This window comes from Culex pipiens, chromosome 2 (assembly GCF_016801865.2).
Source record: "Culex pipiens pallens isolate TS chromosome 2, TS_CPP_V2, whole genome shotgun sequence".
NCBI classification, from domain to species: domain Eukaryota; kingdom Metazoa; phylum Arthropoda; class Insecta; order Diptera; family Culicidae; genus Culex; species Culex pipiens.
This window is the reverse complement of record NC_068938.1, coordinates 189,469,987-189,495,815: the sequence shown is the minus strand read 5'-3', so window position 1 is coordinate 189,495,815 and position 25,829 is coordinate 189,469,987. Positions and strand designations below refer to the sequence as shown.

General features: G+C 34.5%; 1 protein-coding gene across 2 annotated transcripts; it reads right to left on the bottom strand.

The window, feature by feature from the left end:
- Nucleotides 1-4,554: 4,554 nt before the first annotated feature.
- On the bottom strand, nucleotides 4,555-23,853 carry LOC120428609 (uncharacterized). Of its 2 annotated transcripts, XM_039593636.2 has the most exons (6): nucleotides 23,731-23,853; nucleotides 22,936-23,139; nucleotides 17,160-17,370; nucleotides 16,959-17,095; nucleotides 12,707-12,839; nucleotides 4,555-4,659 (listed from the first exon to the last, which is right to left on the bottom strand). In XM_039593636.2, the coding sequence occupies exons 2-6, from the start codon at nucleotides 22,960-22,962 to the stop codon at nucleotides 4,640-4,642; spliced, it is 528 nt and encodes a 175-aa protein (XP_039449570.1). In that variant the 5' UTR covers nucleotides 22,963-23,139; nucleotides 23,731-23,853; the 3' UTR covers nucleotides 4,555-4,639. The 2 variants fall into 2 exon arrangements, with proteins under 2 accessions (XP_039449570.1, XP_039449568.1); XM_039593634.1 differs by lacking the exon at nucleotides 4,555-4,659 and having other exon boundaries at nucleotides 12,306-12,839.
- Nucleotides 23,854-25,829: the final 1,976 nt, after the last annotated feature.

The following is a 25,829-nucleotide window of genomic DNA, read 5'->3' as shown; positions in this document are numbered from 1 at the left end:
TTCTCGAGCGGTACCTGCTTTGAATTATTCAAAAAGGGTGGAATGATTGGAGTGGGATTTATTAGTTTAGGAGAGATTTGAGTGTCCAGTGTTTGTCTCCAGAATATTAAACAGGCAAATAACACCAATCGAATGTGTCAACAAAATCAGATCAGAAAAAAAAGTTTTATTCGGTATATTCGGGTTCTCGAACAATTTTACATATGATTAACACCAAACTCATTAACAGTTTCAAGCCATTGCTGATATACAACGCCTAGAAGAAAACACTTTGGGATTGCTTTGTAAAACTGCACGCACCATGTATCAATGCATTGAAGTGCTAACCACTGTAAGTAGGCCTTATGGCCTATCTACACTAGGGTGCCAATAAAAAAAATCGACATCAGGGATACCCTCTGCCCGATTCCTTAGGCAAAAATAAGTATCTGTGTAAATTTTTAGCCAAATCGGTTAAGGTTTAAAGGTCGCTTTTAATCGTTGGAATTTATATTGGGAAAATCGCAAAAATGTATGCAGAAAAACATCGTTTCAGTGTTTTTCTGCCAGGTGGCTCTGGTCTCTTCCAAATTTGTTCAAGAGTGAGATTGTAAGAAATTTAATTCCCTACAACTTTGCCCAAGGGTGCAAAACGATCGGAGTTGATCCTGATTTTTGGTGACCTTTTTTCAGTTTAAAATTATTTTCTTATATATCACAGTTTAAAAAAACATGGCAAAATTACATCTATAAAGAGGTACATCTTTTATGATAAAAAAAAGGTTTAATTTTACTCTAATGATGTGTAAATTTACATCTGGCATCTATACCGTAAACCGGGGTGACTTTGATAGGATTTTAATTTGTTTTTGGAATATCTTCCAACAGGTAAGGTTTTTCTCAAGATTATTATTTTTAAAACATGTACTGGGGTAGGCCACACAAAATCCATGCAATATTTTGGAAAAAAAAGTTTTTTCAATAGTGTTTGGAAAAATAGTTACATTAAAAATTCTAAGTTTAAATTCCGGGGTGACTTTGATAGTCATAGTTTTTCTTGTTAAAATCATATTTAAGATGTTCAAACTTTATTTGTAGGTTAAATGTACCATCACTAAAGTAGCTGATAAAGCTTTTAAGAAAAAAATCAATGTTTATATTTAGTTAACTAAGTTCATAAGCTTTTTAACAAAATACATTTAAATATTAGGTAAAATTTGTTAAAAAGTCAGAATTTTGCCAGAAATTTTTTTAAACTCGTTTTTTAAATAAAATGATCGATTTATATTCTATACTACACTGAGTTCGAAGCACGAATCACAAGTTTTCACATTTTACAAGAAATTTGTTCAACTGAATTTGCTTGTAAATTAGGATATTTTTTTTAATTGTGTTTCAAAAACACATATTATTTATTATTTATAAACTTAATTAACCTTCTCCTAGTGGAAAATTGTCCAATGAATCCGAAAATGCATTCCGTTTACCGATTCAAAATCATGTTCATTGAGAAAATCATCACACTTTGAAAAGTTTACAATAATGACTTTCATCAACATTTTCTTAACTATAGTTTACTAACTTTTTAAACTTTTCAAAATTTTATGAAAGGTTCTTCTTGAGGTACTTTGAACACTTCTCTACCACGGCCAGTATGATTTTAAACCATTCCGTACGTATTTTAATTGTACTCTTCATTTTGCGGAAAAATCGCGAACCTATCAAAGTCACCCCGGGTATCAAAATCACCCCGTTTTACGGTACATCTTACATCTATACGAGATTCGTAGAGGTACATTGGCTTTGATCGTCTAGTTTTCACAGCGGTGAGTTGGCCATGCGGGCTGGGGCGCGGACTTAGTAAGCTAAAAACAGTGTTGTGATTTTGAGCGCTCATCCGCTCATGAGCGAGTATTTTTCACTCATCGGTGAGGAGGAGCGCTACGCGAGCTGGCTCACGTTTGCACGTGCTCATGTTTGCTCATTTATTTTTATGAGCGCAAATGTTCATCGCTCGTGCTCGTGCTCATGTTTGCTCATTGAGCAAAATGAGCGGTATTTTTTACCTGTAACGGGTATACGATAATAACTTCAGGGTGGAATAGGCTAATCTTAATAATATTGGATGAAGATATTTTTCATAATTTTTGTTTTGAAGCTTATTTTGGAGTCAGAGTTAAGGTGTCAAATTAAGATCTGTACACAGTAAAAAATCATGGTAATATTACATCTGGGAAGGGGTACATCATTTATGTCAGAAAAAAGCGTAATTTTACCTCTGAAAATGTGTAGTTTTACAACTTTTCTGATGCTATGCCACTTTTTCAGTCTAAATTGAGGTAAAATTCCAACTTTAAAGAGGTAATACTCAACCTTCCACAATTACACCTTCCAAATTTACACTATTTTTTAACTGTGTAGTAATAATCCGATTAATACAAATTAAGTTGATAAAAGAGTAACACATGAAAGTGAACTATTTAATTAAGCTGAAAAGTATCTTGTAAGGTGAACACATTTTTTTTCTTGTTAGCACGTTTCGTCATGTTTTAAATTTCTGGGCACCTCATCTTGATTAATCAATTATTTGTAAATAATTTTGCATAGTAAATGTCACATCTGCGTTTTAGATTAATTTAACATAAAGTATCTTATTTATGTGCTGGAGTCAATCCAAATAAATAAATGAGAAATGAGCGTACCCACAGGTAAAAACACGTTTTAATATAAAAAATCGATTGCCATCCTTTTAACAGCCTTTTTAAGACCTAAAAAAGCCGTTCCTAGAAAATTTACTCTAAATTTGAAAATTAAATAAGCTAAAAAGAGTGTCTGGAATTATAAGCAAATTAAGTCACCTTAAATGCTAATCAGCCATTTTTCATTAATCGTGAATTTAATCAAAAGTAGTTTTGATCCTATATACCTTTTTTTTTCATCGCATTGCTAATAACTCATCAGGATCAACTCGGATCTTCTTGCATCACCCTAATCTACAATCACTTTACTAAAAAAATAAGCTTAGAACTTAGCTCATCTGTATTTTTTTTTTGGAACATATCATTTTTAGGGAAATTTAATGTACTTTTCGAATATGCATTAACCCAGAATGGTCATTTTTTCATCGAAAACAAAAAATTTCATTTTAAAATTTCGTGTTTTTTGTTACATTACACTGTAAAGTTTACAGGGTTGAGGGGTTTTCTTGTAATCATCACGAGTTATCGCGATTTTACGAAAAAAAGTTTTGAAAAAGTTTATTTTTGCGTTTCTCTTTGTTTTGCCGTTCGTGTCTGTCTCGGGTGACCATGACCGGCCATGATCAAGTAATACCAACATTTGGTATTTTCATGTCATTTTTTAGTGCAGCAGTTGCAGTTAGCGAGAAAACGGAAATGATCCATATGCAACAGCCAAATCTACTCACCTGATGATTCCATGTTGTTCTTAGTGATATTCTTCACCACATCGAATATATTTTTCATTGACGAACGGCTCTTAAAGCTTCTGAAAAATAAGTGTTATTAAAATTAAATTGGATTGAAATTCACCAAAATTCAATAATCTGTCGCTTTGAGACATCATTTTAGCGCTAAATTAATTATTTTGTCAAAATTGGTCATAATTTTTCCCATAGTTTCAGAGGAATTTGATAAAATACTGTAATACCAAAATATGGTGTCCGACCATTGACAAATCCTGCAATATTGCAATATCAAAACAATACCTTGAATTGGTATGATGCCAAATTTTGCTCTTGCATAATGCTTAAGACAAATTTTAAAGGGTCCAGGAATACCAAAATTTGGTATTGATACCAGAGAAAGGTATTATTACACATTTCCCTTGTTATTTACCCATGCTCGGGATATGGGTTTATGGCCAATAAACAAAAACTTTTCCACAGAACAAATGATACAAAGCCCGAAGGCATCATCCCAACACATCATCCTGCCAAAATAATTGGCATGGTTAAGTCCTACGGTGCACCGGAACCGGATCCAATTGGCCACCAATCGACATCAGCTCAGTGCACCGTTTCCGAAGCTGTTCCGGTGCACCAAAGATCTTGACCGTGTCATTTATATTTGCAGGACGACGTATTCATTTCAAGCGCCAGCTTCCCCTAACCTCCTATTACTTTATACTCGAACGACACAGCACTTGCAATAACACACCTCGAAAACACACACTCGTCCTTTCGAAGCAAGTCCTGTCCCGCCGGGTGAGTGATGACAAACCAATAAGAGAAGCGAGAACCGTCACCACCACCACCATCGTGACCAATACAATCTATGATATGCGAACACAAAGCCCCCTCATGCCACTGCCCTGTTGTAATAATTGATATGGGAATATTGACCATCGGCTGGGTTCAATCCAAACTAGCCGCCCAGGTACAGTGTGGAATGGGACAAAGGTATCATTCGACGTCACGAACTGATATTCTATTGAAATAGTGAAGTAGATTGAATCAACTTTAGTGCTGAAAAAAAAACAGAGCTCGATAGCAATGTACAACTAATATTGGCAGAATGTTTCGAAGAATAATCATAACATAAACAAACCCTTTTTTTTTCTTTCTTTTTAGTGAAAATTTATTCCAACGTTATGATTCCAATGAATAAACAGCATAAAAAAAAAGTTCTTCACAGTTCACTTAATAATAGGGACTCATGCCTGAAAAGATAAACAGTTTTAAGGTAGAATAGATATTTTTTGAAAAAAAAGAAAGGTGCAAATTGCGTACAAAACCAAGTTTTTACATACATTTGCTACGGACGCGAAAAACAGACACTTTAAAACGTAAAAATGATTGATGAAATAAATTTGAAAACAAAACATTTTAATTTTCAACCTGACATACAAAACAGTTCAACCGACTTCTGTTAAGAAAAACACTATTCATTTTGATGATGATTGGATGATTTGAAACTTTACTTCTCTTGATCCTTTTTTTCTGTCGCATTTTATACTTGTATTTCCTTTGTTCAGTTACGTTTTGGTATCAAATCGAACACAAAGCACGCGTTAAATTCAAGGGAACACAAAAAAAACTCTGCGCACTTTCTGAAACTCTCATCATGCAAAAGCGCATAAAACAAGTTAGACAAGTTAATTAGACATTTATGATTTCATAAAAATGAAATAAAATAAAAAGAAAAAACGAAGCATTCAATTACTAAAATGGAATCCTCACTTTTAACAACACTTCAAAGAATCAATCAAGAAGTTTTCTGCAACGCCGAGATTTTTTCATCTCAGCTAGAAACTTTCCCGCCGAGATTAAGTGAGTATGTGCCGACAATCCAAAAACCGATAACTGCCATTATCGGGAAAACAGCATAACCGAATTACCTATAATGGCTGCAGACAACTAGGGATAGGGAAAAATCAGTTTTAAATCATTCGATTGTAGTTGATCTAATATTCTTAAAAAAAATAGAGTAGCTCAACGTTTTAATACAGAATCTTTGAAGTTATCAAATTTTATTGAAACAATCATTCCGGGATAATTTTTCAAAGTGTTTTCTACCTTCAAGACTTTTTTTTCAAATAATTGGATCAAAAAGTATCACTAAATGCTTCAAAGATAGTAACAGTTATAGTACTATCACAACATTTCAAAATAAACTATAAATTCATGAGAATATTTCGCTCTTCCTAGAGTGTTACGTCTGTTTAGTTGTGCAGTCCAAGTATTCACACTTTGTAAAAAGGCCGAAGAGTGCTCTGTCTGAATAAAACTAAAAAATCAAACAATATTCATTGTTTACTGAATACGCAAAGTATCGAGTCATCGATTGTACATGTTTTTGGGGAAATTATTTTTTTTTTGATTACTATTAGTGAAATTCAGCGATCTTTTTGACATGAGTAGTTATGTGACGAAGAGGTTTTTTAAATTATTAATATAAATTTCTTCTACACAGCAAAAAAGTTGAATTTTAGATAGTTTTGGTGATTGGTTGAATATAACCTCTTTTTGAGCATTTTTCCTTAAAAAACGAGTAAAAATATGAACCTAGAGGGTGACGATTCTCGAGATTTTCAATTTCCCGGGAATCGAGAGTTGAATTTGTCCATTTCCCGGGAATTCCCGGGACCCGGGAGTTTTTTTTTACTATGCCAATAGTGGCAAAATTCAAAAAGAAAAGTATTAAATTCATTATTTATTCGTTAAATTAAGAGCGAGTCCACGAACAGGGCATACCCCTTTGTATGGGACGTCGTTTGGACCTCACCAATCTGTCAGAAATTTTCAGGGGTTGTTTGTACATATAAAACTAGCATCTGGCCAAAATATGAGCACTCTAGGTCAACGGGAAGTGGGGCAAATCGGGACACAAAGTTTGAAGGTTTAAAAACGTCAAAAGCTCAAAAAGGCTATAACTCAGGCAAAATTCAATTTAATTTCAAAATTCAAAATGCATCTGAAAGGGCTTAAAAAATGCAACAAAATGCAGGGTAGAGCATCCCAATTGGTTGAATCTGAAGGGAGTTATTGGCATTTTAGTGAAAAAATAGCATTATTTTCAAACTCAAATAAAAAAGTCTTCCATCCAGATATCAACTCGGTTCGACCTGCAGCTTGTAGGGGACATCTGGGACTACCATCCGAGACTGAGAACGCTTTGGGTAAGGCAGTTAAACGTATTTAATAGATACTTTTACTTTTAGTGAATTTTTTGGTTGTACATTTTTGCTCGGGGGACCCCTTAGATCAAATTTTCCGATGATAATTTTATCATATTCGTGTTCCTGAGACAATTTCACAATAGAAAAATGCATAAAAATGTTTATTTTCATCCATTTTAACCCTTTAAAAATTAAAAGTTCAAAAAAAAACTTATATTCACAGTTATTTAAAATCAAGTTCGTTTCCAAGGATACTAGATGACACCAGAAAAAAGCAGCTTCTTAACTTTTTTAAACTTTTATTTTTAAGAGGGTTAAAATGGATGAAAATAAACATTTTTATGCATGTTTCTATTGTGAAATTGTCTCAGGAACACAAATATGATAAAATTACCACCGGAAAATTTGATCTAAGGGGTCCCCGAGCAAAAATGTACAACCAAAAAATTCACTAAAAGTAAAAGTATCTATTTAATACGTTTTACTGCCTTACCCAAAGCGTTCTCAGTCTCGGATGGTAGTCCCAGATGTCCCCTACAAGCTGCAGGTCGAACCGAGTTGATATCTGGATGGAACACTTTTTTATTTGAGTTTGAAAATTATGCTATTTTTTCACTAAAATGCCAATAACTCCCTTTAGATTTAACCAATTGGGATGCTCTACCCTGCATTTTGTTGCATTTTTTAAGCCCTTTCAGATGCATTTTGAATTTTGAAATTAAATTGAATTTTTCCTGAGTTATAGCCTTTTTAAGCTTTTGACGTTTTTAAACCTTTAAACTTTGTGTCCCGATTTGCCCCACTTCCCGTTGACCTAGAGTGCTCATATTTTGGCCAGATGCTAGTTTTATATGTACAAACAACCCCTGAAAATTTCAGGCAGATTGCTGATGTCGATGCGAGATGGGTATGCTTTGCTCGTGGACTCGCTCTTAAGTATCCTCAAAATTTTGAGGAACTATATAGTTTACTACAATTGTTTTAAAATGTTTACCAATCATAATTCGCAATGAGTGACTTTTCAAATGTTGCACAAACTTGTTCCATGAACTTCTTATTATTAAATTTTTGTGAAGTAAAAACATAGCTAATATATAATTTCCCAGTATCGAGATTTTTGCAATATGATAAATAACGACTCAAAATAACAATTTAAACTTTTTTTTATCTTTTTTAAGGTCAACTGTAAATTTAAATTGAAGATATATTTACAGTTATCAGGAAAACCGGAGTATTCACAATTGGCGAACCTTAACTTTACAAAGATTACCGCTCCAGAGTTTTTTTTTTCCCAAAATATAATGTAATATTGAGGTTGACGTGAAACATAAATTGACATCGCTTTGACATAAAAAAAAGAAATTACCTTGAAAATTAACTTAGGTACCTAGAAAAAAAAAAGACAATTGCTATGCTCGAGAGAAGATATGGAATTTGAACTTATCTTGAAAAAGCTTTTACCTCTTAGAAATAATAAATAAAAATAATATTTCTAGAGTTTTTTTCATAACGTCCTATAAACACTCTGGATTTATAAAAAAGAAAACATTGAATTTCATTTCTGGGGTGTAACTGCAGAGTATGTTTTAAGGTAAATTTTGGGGTCCACATTTTTTGGCTTCTCTAAATTATAGTTATTGGATTTTTTGACAAGTTAAAATTTAAAAATAAAAAAAATATATATGAATAGGAAGATTAGAGAACCATTGGTTAATTTGAATTTGAACATAGAACATTAAACACCCAATGTTACAAAACAATTTTGAATTTTTCAAATACTTCTTGATTAGTTTATATAATTTTGCTTCAAAATTTATAAGTTTAAAATTTCCCGGGAGTCTCGACCGAATTTCCCGGGAATCGAGAAGTCCAAAAATGGTCGATTTCCCGGGAAATTTTTCCCGGGAATTCCCGCTCGTCACCCTCTATATGAACCCGATGAAAATTCACCAGTTCCTGATGTGTAAGCAAAGACAGAACTATGAAAAATAATTGAGTTTTGAAACAATACTTTTGGAAATTTTGTCTTTCAAAACCAAACTTTTTGGTTTTTATTATTAAATAAAAATACATCGGTAAAGTTTAAAAGTTCATTATTTTTTATACGAACAAAAAATAATGAGATTGTTAAAATCAAATTTATGTCCATATTTGCGTTATTAACGACTTGGAAATTATAAGCATAAGGTAGTTTTCAAAAATTTTGAACATGAATTGGCAGTAAATAAGAGCAATTCCATGTCAAATAGGGAATCGGTTGTACCGGACCCTCTCCGATTTCAATGAAACTTTGTAGACATGTTATCCTAGGCATATATAAGCCATTTTTGTGTATATGGAGCCAGTTTCACTCGATAATGACATTTGAGAAGGGCGTAAGTGTTTTCAATATTTTTGTATTTCATAATTTAAATATTGCTGTATCTCGAAGCCGTTGCATCGTATCAAAAAGTGGTCAAAGACAAACTTGTAGGAAATTTGACGGGCTTTCTGAAAAAAATACACTGAAAGAAAAAAACACTCCACTTTTATGAGATTTTTTGATTTTTAAGTATAAAAGTCAAATTTGAAGGTGAGCCCACGATTTTTTTCCGTTCAAAATTTTTGTGAAAATAGGCTAAGATGTTACAAAAAGACTCACGAAATATGCAGGATGGAGCAACTCACCTAAAAAATACAAAAATCATTTACTGAAACTGTTTTTTTGAAAAGTGCTCTAAACGTCAAAATTTTCAAAAACCAAATACGAGAATCGATTTTCCAGACAATTTTACATAAAAGTCTTCATATTGACTACTGTCCTAAGTCCAATCCTTGTGAAGTTACAGCGGTTTTAAAAATAAAAATGTTGAAAAATAGGTTTTTTGATGGTTTTTGGCAATTTCTATACGACTGACTTGATTTTTCAGTATCGGAAATATTTTTACCGGAAAGCTCGTCCAATTTCCCATAAGTTCGTCTTTGACCACATTTCAATTGGATGTATGGGCTTACAGATATAAGCTAATTTACTATCCAGGTTACTATACTACACTGAAAAAATATTATGTTTTCAGTTATCAGCAATGTAATTAGCTTATATCTGTAAGCCCATACATCCAATTGAAATGTGATCAAAGACAAACTTATGGGAAATTGGACAAGCTTTCCGGTAAAAATATTTGCGAGTCTGAAAAATCAAGTCGGTCGTATAGAAATTGCCAAAAACCATCAAAAAACCTATTTCTTCAACATTTTTATTTTTAAAACCGCTGTATCTTCACAAGGATAGGACTTTAAACAGTGGTCAATATGAAGACTTTTATGTAAAATTGTCTGGAAAATCGATTCCCGTATTTGGTTTTTGAAAATTTTGACGTTTAGAGCACTTTTCAAAAAAACAGTTTCAGTAAATGATTTTTGTATTTTTTTAGGTGAGTTGCTCCATCCTGCATTTTTCGTGAGTCTTTTTGGCACATCTTAGGCTATTTTCACAAAAATTTTGAACAAAAAAAAATCGTGGTCTCACCTTCAAATTTGACTTTTAAACTTAAAAATCAAAAAATCTCATAAAAGTGGAGTGTTTTTTTCTTTCAGTGTATTTTTTTCAGAAAGCCCGTCAAATTTCCTACAAGTTTGTCTTTGACCACTTTTTGACACGATGCAACGGCTTCGAGATACAGCAATATTTAAATTACAAAATACAAAAATATTGAAAACTCTTACGCCCTTCTCAAATGTCATTATCGAGTGCAACTGGCTCCATATACACAAAAATGGCTTTTATAGGCCTAGGATAACATGTCTAAAAGTTTCATTGAAATCGGAGAGGGTCGGGAACAAAAGTACCAGAAAAATTCCTGATTTGAGCTGGAATTGCTCATAATCTGTTTTCAGAAATTGCATTGCTTTCTGATGATCACTTCATTTTATAATACATTGTATCATTTTGCTAAAATTTTACATTTAATTATAAATTATTTAAAATTTATTTAATTTTTTGATAAGTTAAGAATGGTTTGAAAACGAACAGCGAATATTTTTAAGCTATCTCTTTTTTGTATGTTGAATGATTATTTATTGAAAGTCAGCCAGGTAAATATATTTTAAATCACTTTAGAAAAAAAATCACAGTAACAAAGTATGAAAAGACGAAACTTTTGGGACACGGGAATCCATCCCATTAATTTTAATTTATTTTTCAGAATTATAAGATTTTTATTAATCCTACTTTTTTACTTAAAAGTTCAAAAGAATTGTTTTTACGTTTAAAAAAAAACAATAAAATGAAGTTATGCTCAAAGATGATTTATAGGGCGTCCAATTTTCCCGGGTTTTGAATTTCCCGGGAAACGGGAAATGTATTTTTGAAATCCCGGGATTTTTTTAAACAGTTATAAAATCTATGTTTTCATTATATTTGCATGATTTTCAAGCTTAAAATAAGCTCAATGCTATTCATTGGTATTAATTTACGCTTTAATCTAAACAAGGATAGCAGTTTTTAGATAGCTTGCAAGATTTTTTTGTTCTTTGTTGTGCTTTGGTTTCATATCTAATATCTAAGCCAATGTGATTCAAATTAAATAAGTCTCATATAAAAACATTTTTATATATGTCATGACAAGAAAAGCATAAAAAATCTTTTTAAATGTCTAAAATAACATATAAAAAGACAACATATAAAATTATACTAGTTAAATTTTGTATAAGACATTCATGTTTTAATAAAAAATATTTAACAAATTATCTTAAAGTCATTACCGCCAACTAGGGAAAATCGGGACTACAGTCTAAATAGGTACAGGAGATTTGAGAGCAATTAATTTGGAGATCGATGTACTAATTGTTTTGTTCTGTTCCTGTTTTAACCGAAATCAATCAAAAAAATAAAAACATTATGCAAAAAAAATGACTAAAACAGCTGTCTTAATTCGATACATTCGTCTTGATTTGCCAAAAATGTTTCATGAAAAATAATTTAAAATGATATTGTTTTTTAAATTTAAAATCAAAAATATACGTAGTCTTTTCAAAAATATATAAAATTTAATAAAACATATTTAAAGCTCTAGGCAATTTGCGGATCTCCTTTATAAGTCAAATTAATGCTGATACCTAGTTTGAATAGGTCCTATTATTATCCGCGCACCACCGCGCAAAAATTGAGTGGTTTGTCGTAAGCGTGCACATCAGCCTGTGGCGCAACAGGTTTTGACAGGTTGCGCTCGTATTTTGATGTTTGTCTGCCTTCACAGTAACATATGAAAACACAAAAGCTTATAGAACATTAAAAAAAACCCAATGCTTAATATTTTATTTATTTTTATATCGTTGTTCGTTTATTTCCACAACAAAACCTGAATTTCCAGACCAAAATTTGATATTTTTTTCCAATTTCGGGAATTCCCGGTTCCCGGGACAAAATACAAAAAATCCCGGAATTTAGGAATTCCTGGTTTTGGAAAAATCCCGGGAATTTTGTCCCGGGAATTCCCGGGATGGACGCAGTAATGATTTATCAAAACGAGGAGTCATTAAATCACTATCAAATATTATTTCTTAAAATTGATTATAATATAATGAAATTATTTTTCCCAACCCTGTACGAAAAAACTCCAAAACTCGAAGCTCAATCCACTCCTTCTGTCTGGAAAACCCCCGTTAATGAAGCACACAACAAAGGAAAGGATTCAAGGAATCAATGATTTCTTTTTCTTCGATTTATTAAGTTAGGATTTAGCCAAATGAAATAAATTACGCGATTCCGCAAGTCTGACGATACACTGGAAGCTGCTTTGGTTTGTTTGCCAGGACGGTGTTTCATAAGTTATTTATCACAATTACGTTTCACGATTACGACGCTACACATACACAAACACACAAGGGCACGTTCACATATACAATCACAGTGCAAAAGCACACGTATAAGCACTTGATTCAAGCTGGAAGGTAGGTGGCGCTCAATTGTAACCCCGATATCCGCTAACCAGGCTGGTGCTCGTAAATCCGGCCGGGTTCGTGCCGGAGTAGTAGCCGTAGCCTACGTTGCGATTACCGTAGTAATTGCCACCACTGTACCCCAGGTAGGACTGCAGCCCTCCGTTACCTCCGAATCCTCCGTAGCCACCGTAACCGCCCCCGTAACTGCCGCCGTAGCCACCCCCTCCGTAGCCCGGATATCCTCCGAGTGAGTTCGTGCCCGGATAATAGCCCGATGATCCTGGGTAGCCACCGGTACTCTGGAAGAGGATGTTTTAAAACGAGAGATAGTTAAAAATCAGAACCAGTGGCTGTAGTATCGAGTTTTTTATCGGATTTTTGAGCCGGATTTGTGTTTTCACGTGAAGTGAATGTCGACGTCGTCGTGCTATCTTGTCGCACCCGCCATTATGACGTTCCGAGAAAAACGCGTTTTAATGTTTGACCTTGAATATACAAAAACGAGAGCACGCAATGTAAACAATAACAAACACGTTTTGTTTGGCTGACCATTCTGTGCATTGTCCCGAAGTTTGGTTGAAGTTGGTTGCTGGAGTCCCGAGTTATAATTACAAATGTTTACGGTAGTCTAACTTGTACGTGCGTCAAACGCGTTCTGACCTGAAATCCCTTTGGCCAGTTGTCGCACTTACATCAATTTTCAGGGAGTGACAAGATAGCACGACAAGATTGAAACTTCTTTCATATGAAAAGTGACAAAAATTTTCGGAGCTTTTTTGGTTTTCATTGAATATCTTAGGATTGAAATCGAATTTTGAGGATCTGTGAAGGTCAAAAGATGTGGCATTGCGAGATGCACAAAATGGCGTTCTTAACTCAATTTGGCCCAAAATGCACGTACGACAAGTTAGCACGACGGCGACGATGTAGTAGCTTAAGCGGATTATTTCATCGTCGAATATCACTTGCAGGGCAAGGAGCTAATGATTCGGGAGCTAGCGTATTGAGAAATGATGCTTTGAAACTAAATATTAAATTCATAAGAACTAGAACGAAGCTTTGGGATGTTGCTAGCTTGTGGCACGTCACTCTAATCCGTTTCGACAAAAAATCAAGTTACACCAAATCAAAAACCCGATTTAATATCACCAGAGGTGAAATAGAGCATTTCTTACAAAATAATGAAACTCCGACAAATATATTGATGCAATTAATTTTTCAGAAACATAATGATACCACCCAGTGAGAATTTGACCTAAAGCTTCGAATCTTTTAAGGCTAAAACTCAAATACATTATTTAATTAATTATATTTAGGGTAGGGTAGTCATCAATGAGACACGGGGAACAATGATAAAATGGCTCTCACAAGTCGTAGTTTCAACCAATCAGGCTCATATTTGGGGGAAAGGTGTGTCTACTGGATACACGTCTGCCATATACGTGGCTTTGGTTATGGACGCTCCCTTGAAAAGTAATTCATAAATGTTTGATTCTGGGGTGCAAAAGTAAATTATGGTCAAAAAATACTTTTTCGCTCGTAGGCTGCCATTTACACCAAAACTAATATTTCTTCAAATGTCTTTCGACGTTCCATAGGGATTAAGTTGGGCTACAATGTCCTTTCATTAGATTTGGCCAAAATTTAGAATATACCCAGAATCCAGGGCTGTCTCATTGCTCCCCACTCATTTCAGCCCATGGGTAACAACGAGACACTTTGATTTTTTTACATTAAACTTTTCAAAATCTAGGGAAATCCTTGAAAACATGAATTGGAAGTGATTTTTGGCATATTTATTGAGTTTTGACTTCATTTAGCCAAAAATATAAAGTTATTTGGCATAAATAAATGGTTTTTACTAAATTTAAATACTTTTTAGTGAAACTTTTGTTATTAAAAGTTTCATGTTGGCCATATTGCTCTAAAATGTTCAAGGCAAGTCACCTGCAATGGAACAATACAAAAACATGATGTTTTGCTAGAAAAATGTTGATTTTCGTAGAGTGTCTCATTGTTCCCCAGCTGTCTCATTGTTCCTGCCAAGTGCGTCTACAATGAGACAGTTGAATAACTCTGGCTGTAGATGTCGGATCGATCTCATATTTTGGTCAATGATAAAACACATTAAAAGAAAGATAATGCAACTAAAAGCTCATTAAGACATGCTGATGAAAAAATTTGAAAAATCGTTGAAAGTTGAAAACCAAAAGTGTCTCATTGATGACTATTCTACCCTAATTAAGAAAGACATATTGACATTAGCATTAGCATTAGCATTAGCATTTGGAGGACGCCCCACCACCGGAAGGCTCCACAACGCTTATCCCTCTGTTTGGTCTGGTTGTGTTAGACCCTCATCCGGAACAATAATCCAACACGGGAGATACCATGTCTTCATCTTTTGATGAGTGTGTAATACAGCCCAGGGCATAAGGGGGTCCTGGCCGGGTCCAAGCTATCCTCAGGGATTGGGAAGGATCGTTAGTAAACACCTATCTAAAGTGCGCAAGGACCCCTACGTCACCTTAGTGGTATAGATGTTTGTAGGGAGGTTTTGGACTCAATGTTAGTTGGAGAGGTAGAACCCTAGGATACACCTCGAAAGGCGTTGCGGGTTGGTTGTAACAGTATTCCTAATTCCAGTCTATGCTCACCAAGTCGTCATGGCCTAGTGGTTAGCATTTTTGCTTACCAATCCAAAGGACGGGGGATCGAACCCCGCCTCGAGCGACTTTGGTTTTTCGTTCATATTCATCATTTCAAATTTCTGTGTTCTTAACTTTCTCGTTGGGAGCAGATGGGAATCGAACCCAGAACCATTCGCTTACAAAGCAAACACCGTAACCAGTCAGCCACGGCCGCTCCTGAAAGACATATTGACATTATCAGAAAAAAATAAAGGGTACTCAGTAGGGTGCCCAGAAAAAATGACCCCCTGCTCCACAAGCGGAAATCGGTTTTATGGGTTATTTTAAGCATCTGGGTAAATTTTGAGCGAAATTGGATGAGATTAACCCATTGATACCCGAGCCTAAAGTTTGCGAAAAATATGTTTTTAATACAAAAATGACTTTTTTAAATAGCTAATAACTTTTCAGGATCGAGTTTAACAGCTTTGGTATGTTCTACAAAGTTGTAGAGCATTAAATTTTCAATGATAATCTCACTTTTGGGAATATTTGGATGGAAGTAGCGCACCGTGCAGACCAAACCGTAAGAAATGTGGGTTTTCCATACATTTTTTCGATTTTTTCTATACAAACTTCACCTCCGAGTATCAATGGGTAAATGTTGACCGATTCTGCTCATATTTGGCTCAGAGTCCTAAAATAGGTCAAGGAACAATATTCAGCTTGTGGAGCGAGGTTTTGAAAAATAGTCCCATATTCTGGGCACCCTAGTACTCAGTCTTTAATGTTAGTCTATGATAAACTTAAAAAAATATGTATCGATATTGCACTTTGTCGATCTATTATGAGAAGCCAGAAAGAACACTTTCACGCGCAGCGTAAAACGCGCAAGCGTAAATGTGCTGGCGTTTATGCTTCGACTTGACAACTTGTCGATCTTTCGAGCGAGAATGGGCTGGGACTTTGAATTTGATGTTCAGTATATGATTCTGTATAAAACAAAAAAATTAATAGGAAAAAATTGGGTAAAAATAAGACGTAAAACACTGATTTCGCTATATCTCTGGAAATAAATTTTGGAAAAGCTTCAAATTTTGGGCCCAAGCAGTTTATGGCGCATGTTTTCGAATGGCTTTTTGTTTGAAGCTGAATTCTTTTAATTTGATAGTGTTATCAGTAAAATAGTCCAAAAAATACCTCTAAAAATGTCTTTGACCACATTTACTGGTCGAAAATTGTGAATCGAAAAATAAAATGTTCGTCTCCGACCCCACGGCCACAAATCTCAAATAAAAAAATTGTGGGTTTTACGAGCGGTTTTCCAATAATGGAAGACACAATTGCTTAAGAGCGGATACAGACATCGCACAAGTATTTCAGAAAAAGAGCTATAAAAAATCAGGCTTTGAGTTCCGGGATTCAGGCCAAAATTCGTAATAGGATTATTTCTGGGACAATTCTCCGCCATGCACGATTTTTTTAAAATTTCTGAGAAAAGCGTTTTTCCAAAAGCAAACCTTAAACCTTTCTTTTGTAAGAAAGGCAAAAGGTGTTGGGTAATTTCCGAGAACGTTTTAGTGATGCTTCGCCAAGTACCGCTCTGCTTGTATACTGTCAACATTCCTGCTCTGCTGGCTGTCGGCGGATTGAACATGACACTAAAAGCACTTCTCAGCAGGGTGGCTGCAAGCCACCTCCAAAAACCACAATCAAAAGTCCAAGAATGACAAGCTGCCAACCGAAAGTGCATTCTCTCACATGCCATACCATGTTGTGCATACTTACAGGGTAATATCCCCCGGCGCCAACGCCACCTTGCGGGTAGTACCCGCCCTGGGGATAATATCCGGCGCCACCTCCCTGAGGGTAGTAGCCCCTATTTCCACCGTAGTACGGTTTGCCAAACATGCCCAGGTCGAAAACTGCAAAAGCAAAAGGATTGAAAGCGTTTGTTCAAAATCAAAAGCAAAACAAGAAAACACGTACTTCGTTCACTCTGTGCGCCAGGATAAAAGCTGCTCCTCAACGCTCGTCCCCCCTCGGAGCGGACGCTTGGTTCTACGGCCACGCCATGCGTCTGTGCGGTCGAGTCTGCCTCGGATGATGCCGGTCGGAAGAGGTGAACCTGGTCGTTGCCGGTGCTTCTCTGCTGGCAGTGGATTACGTCCAGTCCGAGAAACGTGGCCAGCAGCAAGGTCTGTTGAAGAGCGGAGTGTTATATCAGATTGTGTAAATTGTGTTAGGTTGATGACCATTTAATCATATTGTGACTAAATTAAATCGACAGGTTTATTGCAAACAAGGTTTCAAGTAGTGAATTATAATTTATCCATTTCATTCACCTTTGATTAATTCATAGCTTATGCCGACAAACTTTTGTGTCCACTTGTATTTTGCACTGTTATGTTTTCGTTGTTTCCATTTTATAATGCCCAGCCCACAAAATTAACAGGAATTGTATTCATCCGCTTGCCCCTTCGTTGACCTACCTCTATTTATCCTGAATAAAAGTTCAGCGCATTTCCGCGTAACGGTGCGCATAAATGAGATCATTTCCAAGAACTTAGCAATGAGTCCTTTCTTCATTATTTGCCACTGTTTGATGTTGTTTGCAAAGGTAAAAAGTGTGTAATCAAAGTCATTGTGTAACAATTAGCAAATTTTAAGGCACGAGTTCTTTTTATTTTTTTACTTGGATGAAATTTTGTCCATGCTCCACTATGTCAAAAGAGGCCATTTTGCATCATACGCCAAACATGTCCAGGTCGAAAACTTCAACTCATTTCCATACAAGTCTGCATCCATTTTTGGGGACTAAATGTATGAAATTCTGAAGCTCGAGAAGGAATATTCTGATCGATTTGGTGTCGTTGGAATAGTTGTATGGAGCAATTTCAATTTGATGTATGGGCTTACAGATATAAGCTAATTACATTGCTCATAACTGAAAACATAATTTTTTTTTCAGTGTAGTTCCTTCAGTGGACCTGGATAGTAAATTAGCTTAAATCATCAAAAAATAAATTTTGAAAAGTGGTCAAAGATGGGAAATCGGACGAGCTCTCCGATAAAAATATTTCCAATGATGAAAAATCAAGTCTGTCTTATAAAATTTTTCAAAAACCATCAAAAAAAAAACTATTTTTTCAACATCTTTATTTTTAAAACCGCTGTAACTTCTCAACGATTGGACTTAGGACAATGGTCAATATGGATACTTTTATGTAAAATTGTATGGAGAATTGATTCTCGTGTTCGGTTTTTGGAAAATTTGACGTAAAGAGCACTTTTCAAAAAAACAGTTTCAGTAAATGATTTTTGTATTTTTTTTAGATGAGTTGCTCCATCCTGCATTTTTCGTGAGTCATTTTGTAATATCTTAGGCTATTTCCACAAAAATTTTGAACGAATAAAAATCGTGGGCCCGCCTTCAAATTTGACTTTTAAACTTAAAAATCAAAAAATCTCATAAAAAGTGATTATTTTTTTCTTTCAGTGTATTTTTTCGGAAAGCCCGTCAAGTTTCCTACAAGTTTGTCTTTGACTCCTTTTTGATACGATGCAACGGTTTCGAGATACAGCGATATTTAAATTACAAAATACAAAAGTATTTAAAACACTTACGCCCTTCTCAAATGTCATTATCGAGTGAAACTGGTTCCATATACACAAAAATGGCTTATATCGGCCCAGGATAACATGTCTAAGTTTCATTGAAATCGGAGAGGGTCCGGTACAACCGATTCCCTATTTGACATGGAATATTTGTATGTTATGTTTAGGACTTATCGGAATATAATTTTTATTATTTAATTGTTTATCAATAAAAATAAAATTTCCAAAATATGTATTTTTAATTTCCGATTTTGTATTTGTTATAAGGTCCATTCATAAACCACCTGATGGTGCGAAATTTGGTTTGGGAAATATGATTGTTTGGAAAAGAAAAATCGCTTTTTTGGAAAATATCGAAAACCTAGACAAAAAAAAATATTAAAAATACTTTTTTCAGAGCAAAATAAATTTGCAATCCAAAAGTACTTCACTATTCTCATTTTCCTTTTTTAATTTTTTTTTATTCGATAAGATGTACCATTTTTAAGTTGTAAAAATAATACTTCTTGAAAGAAAAGTACCCCTGAAAAAAACTTTTTGCCTTCCTCACCTTATTGAGGAAAGGCTTTCAAATCACTCGAAAATGAGCTTTTCAATTTGACCTCCTAGACCCACTTTCACGTATACATATCGGGTTGGAATCAAATTCGGAGCAAATGACTGTGCGTGAGTATGTCTGTAAATCTTTGCACCGAAAAAAATGCAATCGATTATCTCCGGACCGTCTTAACCGATTTCGACCGTTTTAAACGCATTTGATCCTTGTTGAGGTCTCAAAAGACCCTAGTTAATATTATGAAGTTTAGAGAAGTACTTCAAAAGTCATGCTTAAAAAACGATTTTGAGAAAAGCCCGGAAGATTTTAATTAGAAGACCTTTCCAACGAACCGAAAATATTGAAGATCAGACAATCCTATCATAAGTTATAAGCACTTAAATGTTATTTTGACACTTTTTGAAGGCTGGATCTCAACTATTTTGAAGAAAACGTTGTCCGGATGTCTATCATGCAACCTAACGTTGGATGGGTAATCAAAAGACCTTTCCAACGAGCACAAAAAAAAATGAAGATCAAATGTTATGAGTGTCATTCAAAGACCTTTTTTAGGCCTGACCTCAGATATTTGGATGAAAATGAAATCCGGATCCATCATACAACGCATCGTTAGATAAGTATTCAAAAGACCTATTCGATAAATACAAAATACTGAAGATCTGACACCCCTATCAAAAGTTATAAGCACTTAAGTGATATTTATGCCTTTTTTGGAGGCCGGATCTCAAATATATTGAGGAAAACGTTGTTCGGATCTATCATGCGACCCATCGTTGGATGAGTAATCAAAAAAGCTTTCCAACGCGCTCAAAGGATTGAAGATCTGACAACCCTATTAAATGTAATGAGTTAATGATGTTGAGTTTAGGAAATATTGTTATTTAAAAAAAAATAACTTTATCAATGAGAGGAAGGAACAAACCACCTTAAAGTGGATTAAGTAGCGTTTTCTAAGTATCGGAAATCTAAATTGGGGAATCCTCCGCCAACTCACACGATTCTTCGATTTACGTGAAACTTTGTCCTAAGCGGTAGTTTTGATCCCTGATCACGAGGTATCGAAAAATTGCTTTTTTGCCTCCCCAGTATCAAGGGACAAAAACTTTGAAATATTTATATAAATCGGCCTAAAAGCAAATCAAGCCATTTTGCATCTTTATGTTGTTAGTGTTGATAAAAACTTTTTAGAAAAAATAAGAACAGTTTATTTCAGTTTTTATCCCTGAAAGTTTAGTTCCCAAAATACACATTTTCGATATTTTCGAATTTAAACAAGTTTTAGGGGACAACGAAAGGCAACAAAAATGAAGATTGCACTATCGGGGTTATACATTTGGAAAAAATGGTTTTTAGATAATTACGTTTTGTTATAAAACTTTTACAAGTCATTATTAAATGTACTCAAAAAACTTTTTTTTTTCAATTGTAACCTTATTAGCCCTTTTCAACTAACTATATCCTGGAGGCTGTTGGTTTGAATTTCAATGTAGAACTTCAACATTTCGATGCCTCTGTGCTCTCTTATGCTATTTTTGTCTTATGCCATTTTGGTATATGGCACCAGTTTCACTCGAAAATAACATTTGAGATGGGCGTAAGTGGTTTGAATATTTTTGTAATTCCGAATTGCTATATTGCTGTATCTCAAAGTCGTTGCATCGTATCTAAACGTTGTCAAAGAAAAACTTGTAGGAAATTTGACGGGCTTTTTGAAAAACAATACACTGAAAGAAAGACAAAACGTCACCTTTATGGGAGTATTTTATGTTTTATTTTAAACTATTTTTTTCCATTCACAATTTTTGTGGAAATAGCTTAAGATGTTACGCAAAGACTACCGAAAAATGTAGGATGGAGCAACTCTCCTAAAAAAAAACATAAATCATTTACTAAAACTGTTTTTTTTAACAACCGATTCCCTATTTGACATGGAATTGCGCTAAGGCAAAACAGAATTATTTTGAACGATTTCAAACGCAAGTCTATTTTTTCTATTTATTCTATTTTTGAAGAAAAAGAGCATAAAATCAATACCGTAAACCGGGGTGACTTTGATAGGATTTCAATTTGTTTTCAGAATATTTTCCAACAGGTAAGGTTTTTCTCAGGATTATTATTTTTAAAACATGTACTGGGGTAGAGCACACAAAGTCTACGCACAATTTCGGAAAAAAAGGTTTTTTCAATAGTGTTTAGAAAAATAGTAACGTTAAAAATTCTTAGTTTTAATTCCGGGGTGACTTTGATAGTCATAGTTTTTCTTGTTAAAATCATATTTAAGATGTTCAAACTTTATTTGTACGTTAAATGTAAGATCACTGAAGTAGCTGATATAGTTTTAAAGAATAAAAATCAATGTTTTTTTGCAAAATACATATAAATTTTAGGTAAAATTGTTAAAAAGTCGGAATTTTGCCTGAAATTTGCTAAAAGTAGTTTTGTTTGTAAAATTTTCGATTTATATTGCATTTTATACTGAATTCGAAGCACGAATCACAAGTTTTCACATTTTACATAAAATTTGTTCAACTGAAATTGCCTATAAATTTGGAGATTTTTTTTAATTGTGTTTCAAAAACACATATTATTTATTATTTACAAACTTTTTTAACCTTTTCCTAGTGGGAAATTGTCCAAAGAATCCGAAACTGCATTCCGTTTTTCGATTAAAAATCATGTTCATTGAGAAAATCATGACGCTTTGAGAAGTTTAAAATAATGACTTTCATCAACATTTTCTTAACTATAGTTAACTAACTTTTTAAACTTGTCAAAATTTTATGAAAAGTTCTTCTTGAGGTACTTTGAACACTTCTCTACCACGGTCAGTATGTTTCTAAACCATTCCTTACGTATTTTAACTGTACTCTTCATTTTGCGGAAAAATCGCAAACCTATCAAAGTCACCCCGGCTATCAAAGTCACCCCGTATTACGGTACTTAAACATTGAAAATCGAACCAAGGGCTCGTGCATAAACCACGTGGTCTTTGTAGGGAGAAGGTTCTGGCAAAAAACCAAGCTCCATACAAAAAGTTGAAAATTTGTATGGAGAAAAAAACATGGAGGAGAAGGGTGCATTAAAATTTCAGATTTGAAGGCCACGTAGTTAATACACGATCCCTAATACAACCAAGATATCATGAGTTGAAAAGTTATGGCTTATTAGGTGACACTGTGGAAACTCTTTTTTTTTTGTAGGACTTGATTATTTTCATAAAATCTTATTATTTTTAAAATTGCAAAAGAATCGTTTTTTTTACCCATGCAAAAACTAAACACAAAGATATGTTGATTTGCGAAAGCAAGGATTATTATTTGATTGTGCCATGTTTTGTTTGTTATTCAGAAATAATTTGATTTCTATTTCTCTTGCATGCAACGAAAAAAATCAAACTTTTAAACATTACGTTGAAGCTGTAACTTTTAAAATGATTCTAATGCAATATAAATTAGTTCTTAAATTGACTGCAGATCTACCTCCATTCAAACATATGCCCGAACTTTTGAAGAGTTAATGAGACAACGCAATCTCTTTCAAACCCAACTTTGAAACAAACTTCATTATATGAACATCATATTATAAACTCACCTTTCCAAACCACCCCGTTGAAAGCATTTTTTAGCTCGATTTTTTTCACGAACTGCACAACACACCAAAGAAACACACCTGATCGTAAACTTTTATAAAATTTTTCCGTTTTTGTTTTTTCTGCTCCTCAAAGAGTCCTTTCAAAACACTTTTATTCTTTCTTCACTTTACGCTGCTACTTTACTCTGCTACTTTCCTCTGTAACTGCGAAGAAAACGTAAAACTTTGAGAAACAACAAAAAAGGCACACCGCGCAATCTTATCGAAAACTTTGACATAATTTTCCTCCCCTCCACCAACCAGTTCAGGTTTCCCACTTTTCCTCTCTTTCTCTGGAAAGAAAAGGAAAAGTGCAGGAAATTAGTTTTTCTGCGCGTCTGTGCTGATTTTGACAGACTCCTTTCTATTTTGTTTTCACTGACTCATCACTGGCACCAAAAAAGAATTATTGCCGACTGTTTGCACAATAAATTCGACGTTCACTTTTTTTTCGGCAGCAAACCCCTTCAAAAAAGTTTCTTCTGGCACTGATTTTGCGCTCTTCCCCAAAATAAAAACTGCCAACGCTAATCGTCTCGTAATGCTGCTGATGTTGTGATGTCTCTCGTTCTCTTTCCCTTTCCGGCTGGCTGCACCAGCTTGGTGTGCCCAATTGTATGCAATCAGTTAGAGTAGCAGCAATTTTCCCACACCCCACTTTCCAGCAGTACACACTCCCTGCCGCCGCCGGCGTAAGTCATGCGAAAAACGCGGAAAAAATGGCGAAAAAAAGCGCGCGCAAAAAAAACAACACACCAAAATATGCTAAATCACTTCTTTTGAGTTACACCTTAACTTTAAAGCAAACTTTAGAGCAGCACTTGCCGACTGGAGACGTTAACGCAAAGTAAGCACAGTTTCGTGAAGATACAATGATTTTATAGTACGAGACAGAGAGAGGGCGAGCTGTGTGAGCGCGTGCCGCGCCAACGTTTTCCGCGCGCGCACTGAGTGTGAGTGACAGACGCGTCGCGATGTGTCACACTTGGGCTAATCTGTGACCTCCTCCATCCTCTTTGCGCGATTTTTCTCATGTTTGATGGGCACAACTCTAGGGTGGGTGGAATTATAGCCCTCGGTGAATTTAGTTGAATTTATTATAACTAAAGTTCATAATTTGGCTTGTTAGAATTACCAACAAAATAAAATCTAAATTATCACCATGGGCATGAGTCACCCTAATGAATTTCCCCTAATAGCTTCTGATGAGCATTAGAATGAAGCATCGCCGTTCAGCAGTTCATGTCAACTCAATCACCTGAGCAGTATTCAAGTGAATTGACTATTGAAATCTCTGAGTGTGTGATTGTAGTTGTCACACATTTGCTTTCGAGTTAAAAGTAAAGAAATTACTCATTTTGTTATGAGTTAAACCATTTTTAGGTTTTTTTTTGTTCTGTAATTTTTTTCGTGAGGAACCATGTTCAACCATTCCTTGTGTCCTGTATCATTTTATATCAGAGCTTCCTCTACATTTTTGCAAATCAATTTTCATTGATCTTTGATAAAGGACTTTTTTTCATTTCCCGGGCAGACGGTAATAACAAAATTCATGTCATTTCAATAACAAATACTGTTAATATAACAGAAGTGTTATTGAATCTTCTTGAAAAATCCATTTTTGCATAAGAGTTTAATAACAGTTTATGTTATCAAAACAAAATTTGTTATGGGTCTGATATTGGTTGAAAGCCAAAACAACTTTGGAAAAGCATTTTTGGCTATGGAAGAATAACTCAAACTGTTATTGGGATGATCGGATTAGTTGTTTAAATAACAAAAAATAATAACAAAGATTTGTTCGAAAAATAACTAAAAGTGTTATAAGTCTGTTATTACAATAACAATCCAATAACAAAAAAAAACATAACTACGAATAACAAATCTTGATATAAATAACATAAAACGTAATTAACCTAGTATTTTCAAATATCAAAAAATGTTATTTTCGAGTTGTTTTCGTCTGCTCAGGTTGGATTAAACGTTGTCCATCGGGTTTCGTAGGTCCAAATAAGCAATTTTGCATCTTTGTATCTTTGCGTTTCCGTACAAATTTGGGCCTGTGTATCTGGGTAATTCTCCGCCAACTCACACAGCAGCACTGGCTGACTTTTAGTAGTCCTAAGGGGTAACTTTTGTCCCTGATCACGAATCCGAGGTCCGTTTTTTAATATCTCGTGACGGAGGGGCGGTACGACCCCTTCCATTTTTAAACATGCGAAAAAAGAGGTGTTTTTCAATAATTTGCAGCCTGAAACGGTGATGAGATAGAAATTTGGTGTCAAAGGGACTTTTATGTAAAATTAGACGCCCGGTTTGATGGCGTACTCAGAATTCCGAAAAAACGTATTTTTCATCGAAAAAAACACTAAAAAAGTTTTAAAAATTCTCCCATTTTCCGTTACTTGACTGTAAAAAATTTTGGAACATGTCATTTTATGGGAAATTTAATGTACTTTTCGAATCTACATTGTCCCAGAAGGGTCATTTTTTCATTTAGAACAAAATTTTTCATTTTGAAATTTCGTGTTTTTTTCTAACTTTGCAGGGTTATTTTTTAGAGTGTAACAATGTTCTAAAAAAGTTGTAGCGCAGACAATTACAAAATTTTTGATATAAAGACATAAGGGGTTTGCTTATAAACATCACGAGTTATCGCGATTTTACGAAAAAAAGTTTTGAAAAAGTTACTTTTTGCGTTTCTCTTTGTTTCGTCGTCCGTGTCTGTCGCGGGTGACCATGAACGGCCATGATCGATGACGACCAACTTTTTCAAAACTTTTTTTCGTAAAATCGCGATAACTCGTGATGATTATAAGCAAACCCCTTATGTCTATATATCAAAATTTTTGTAA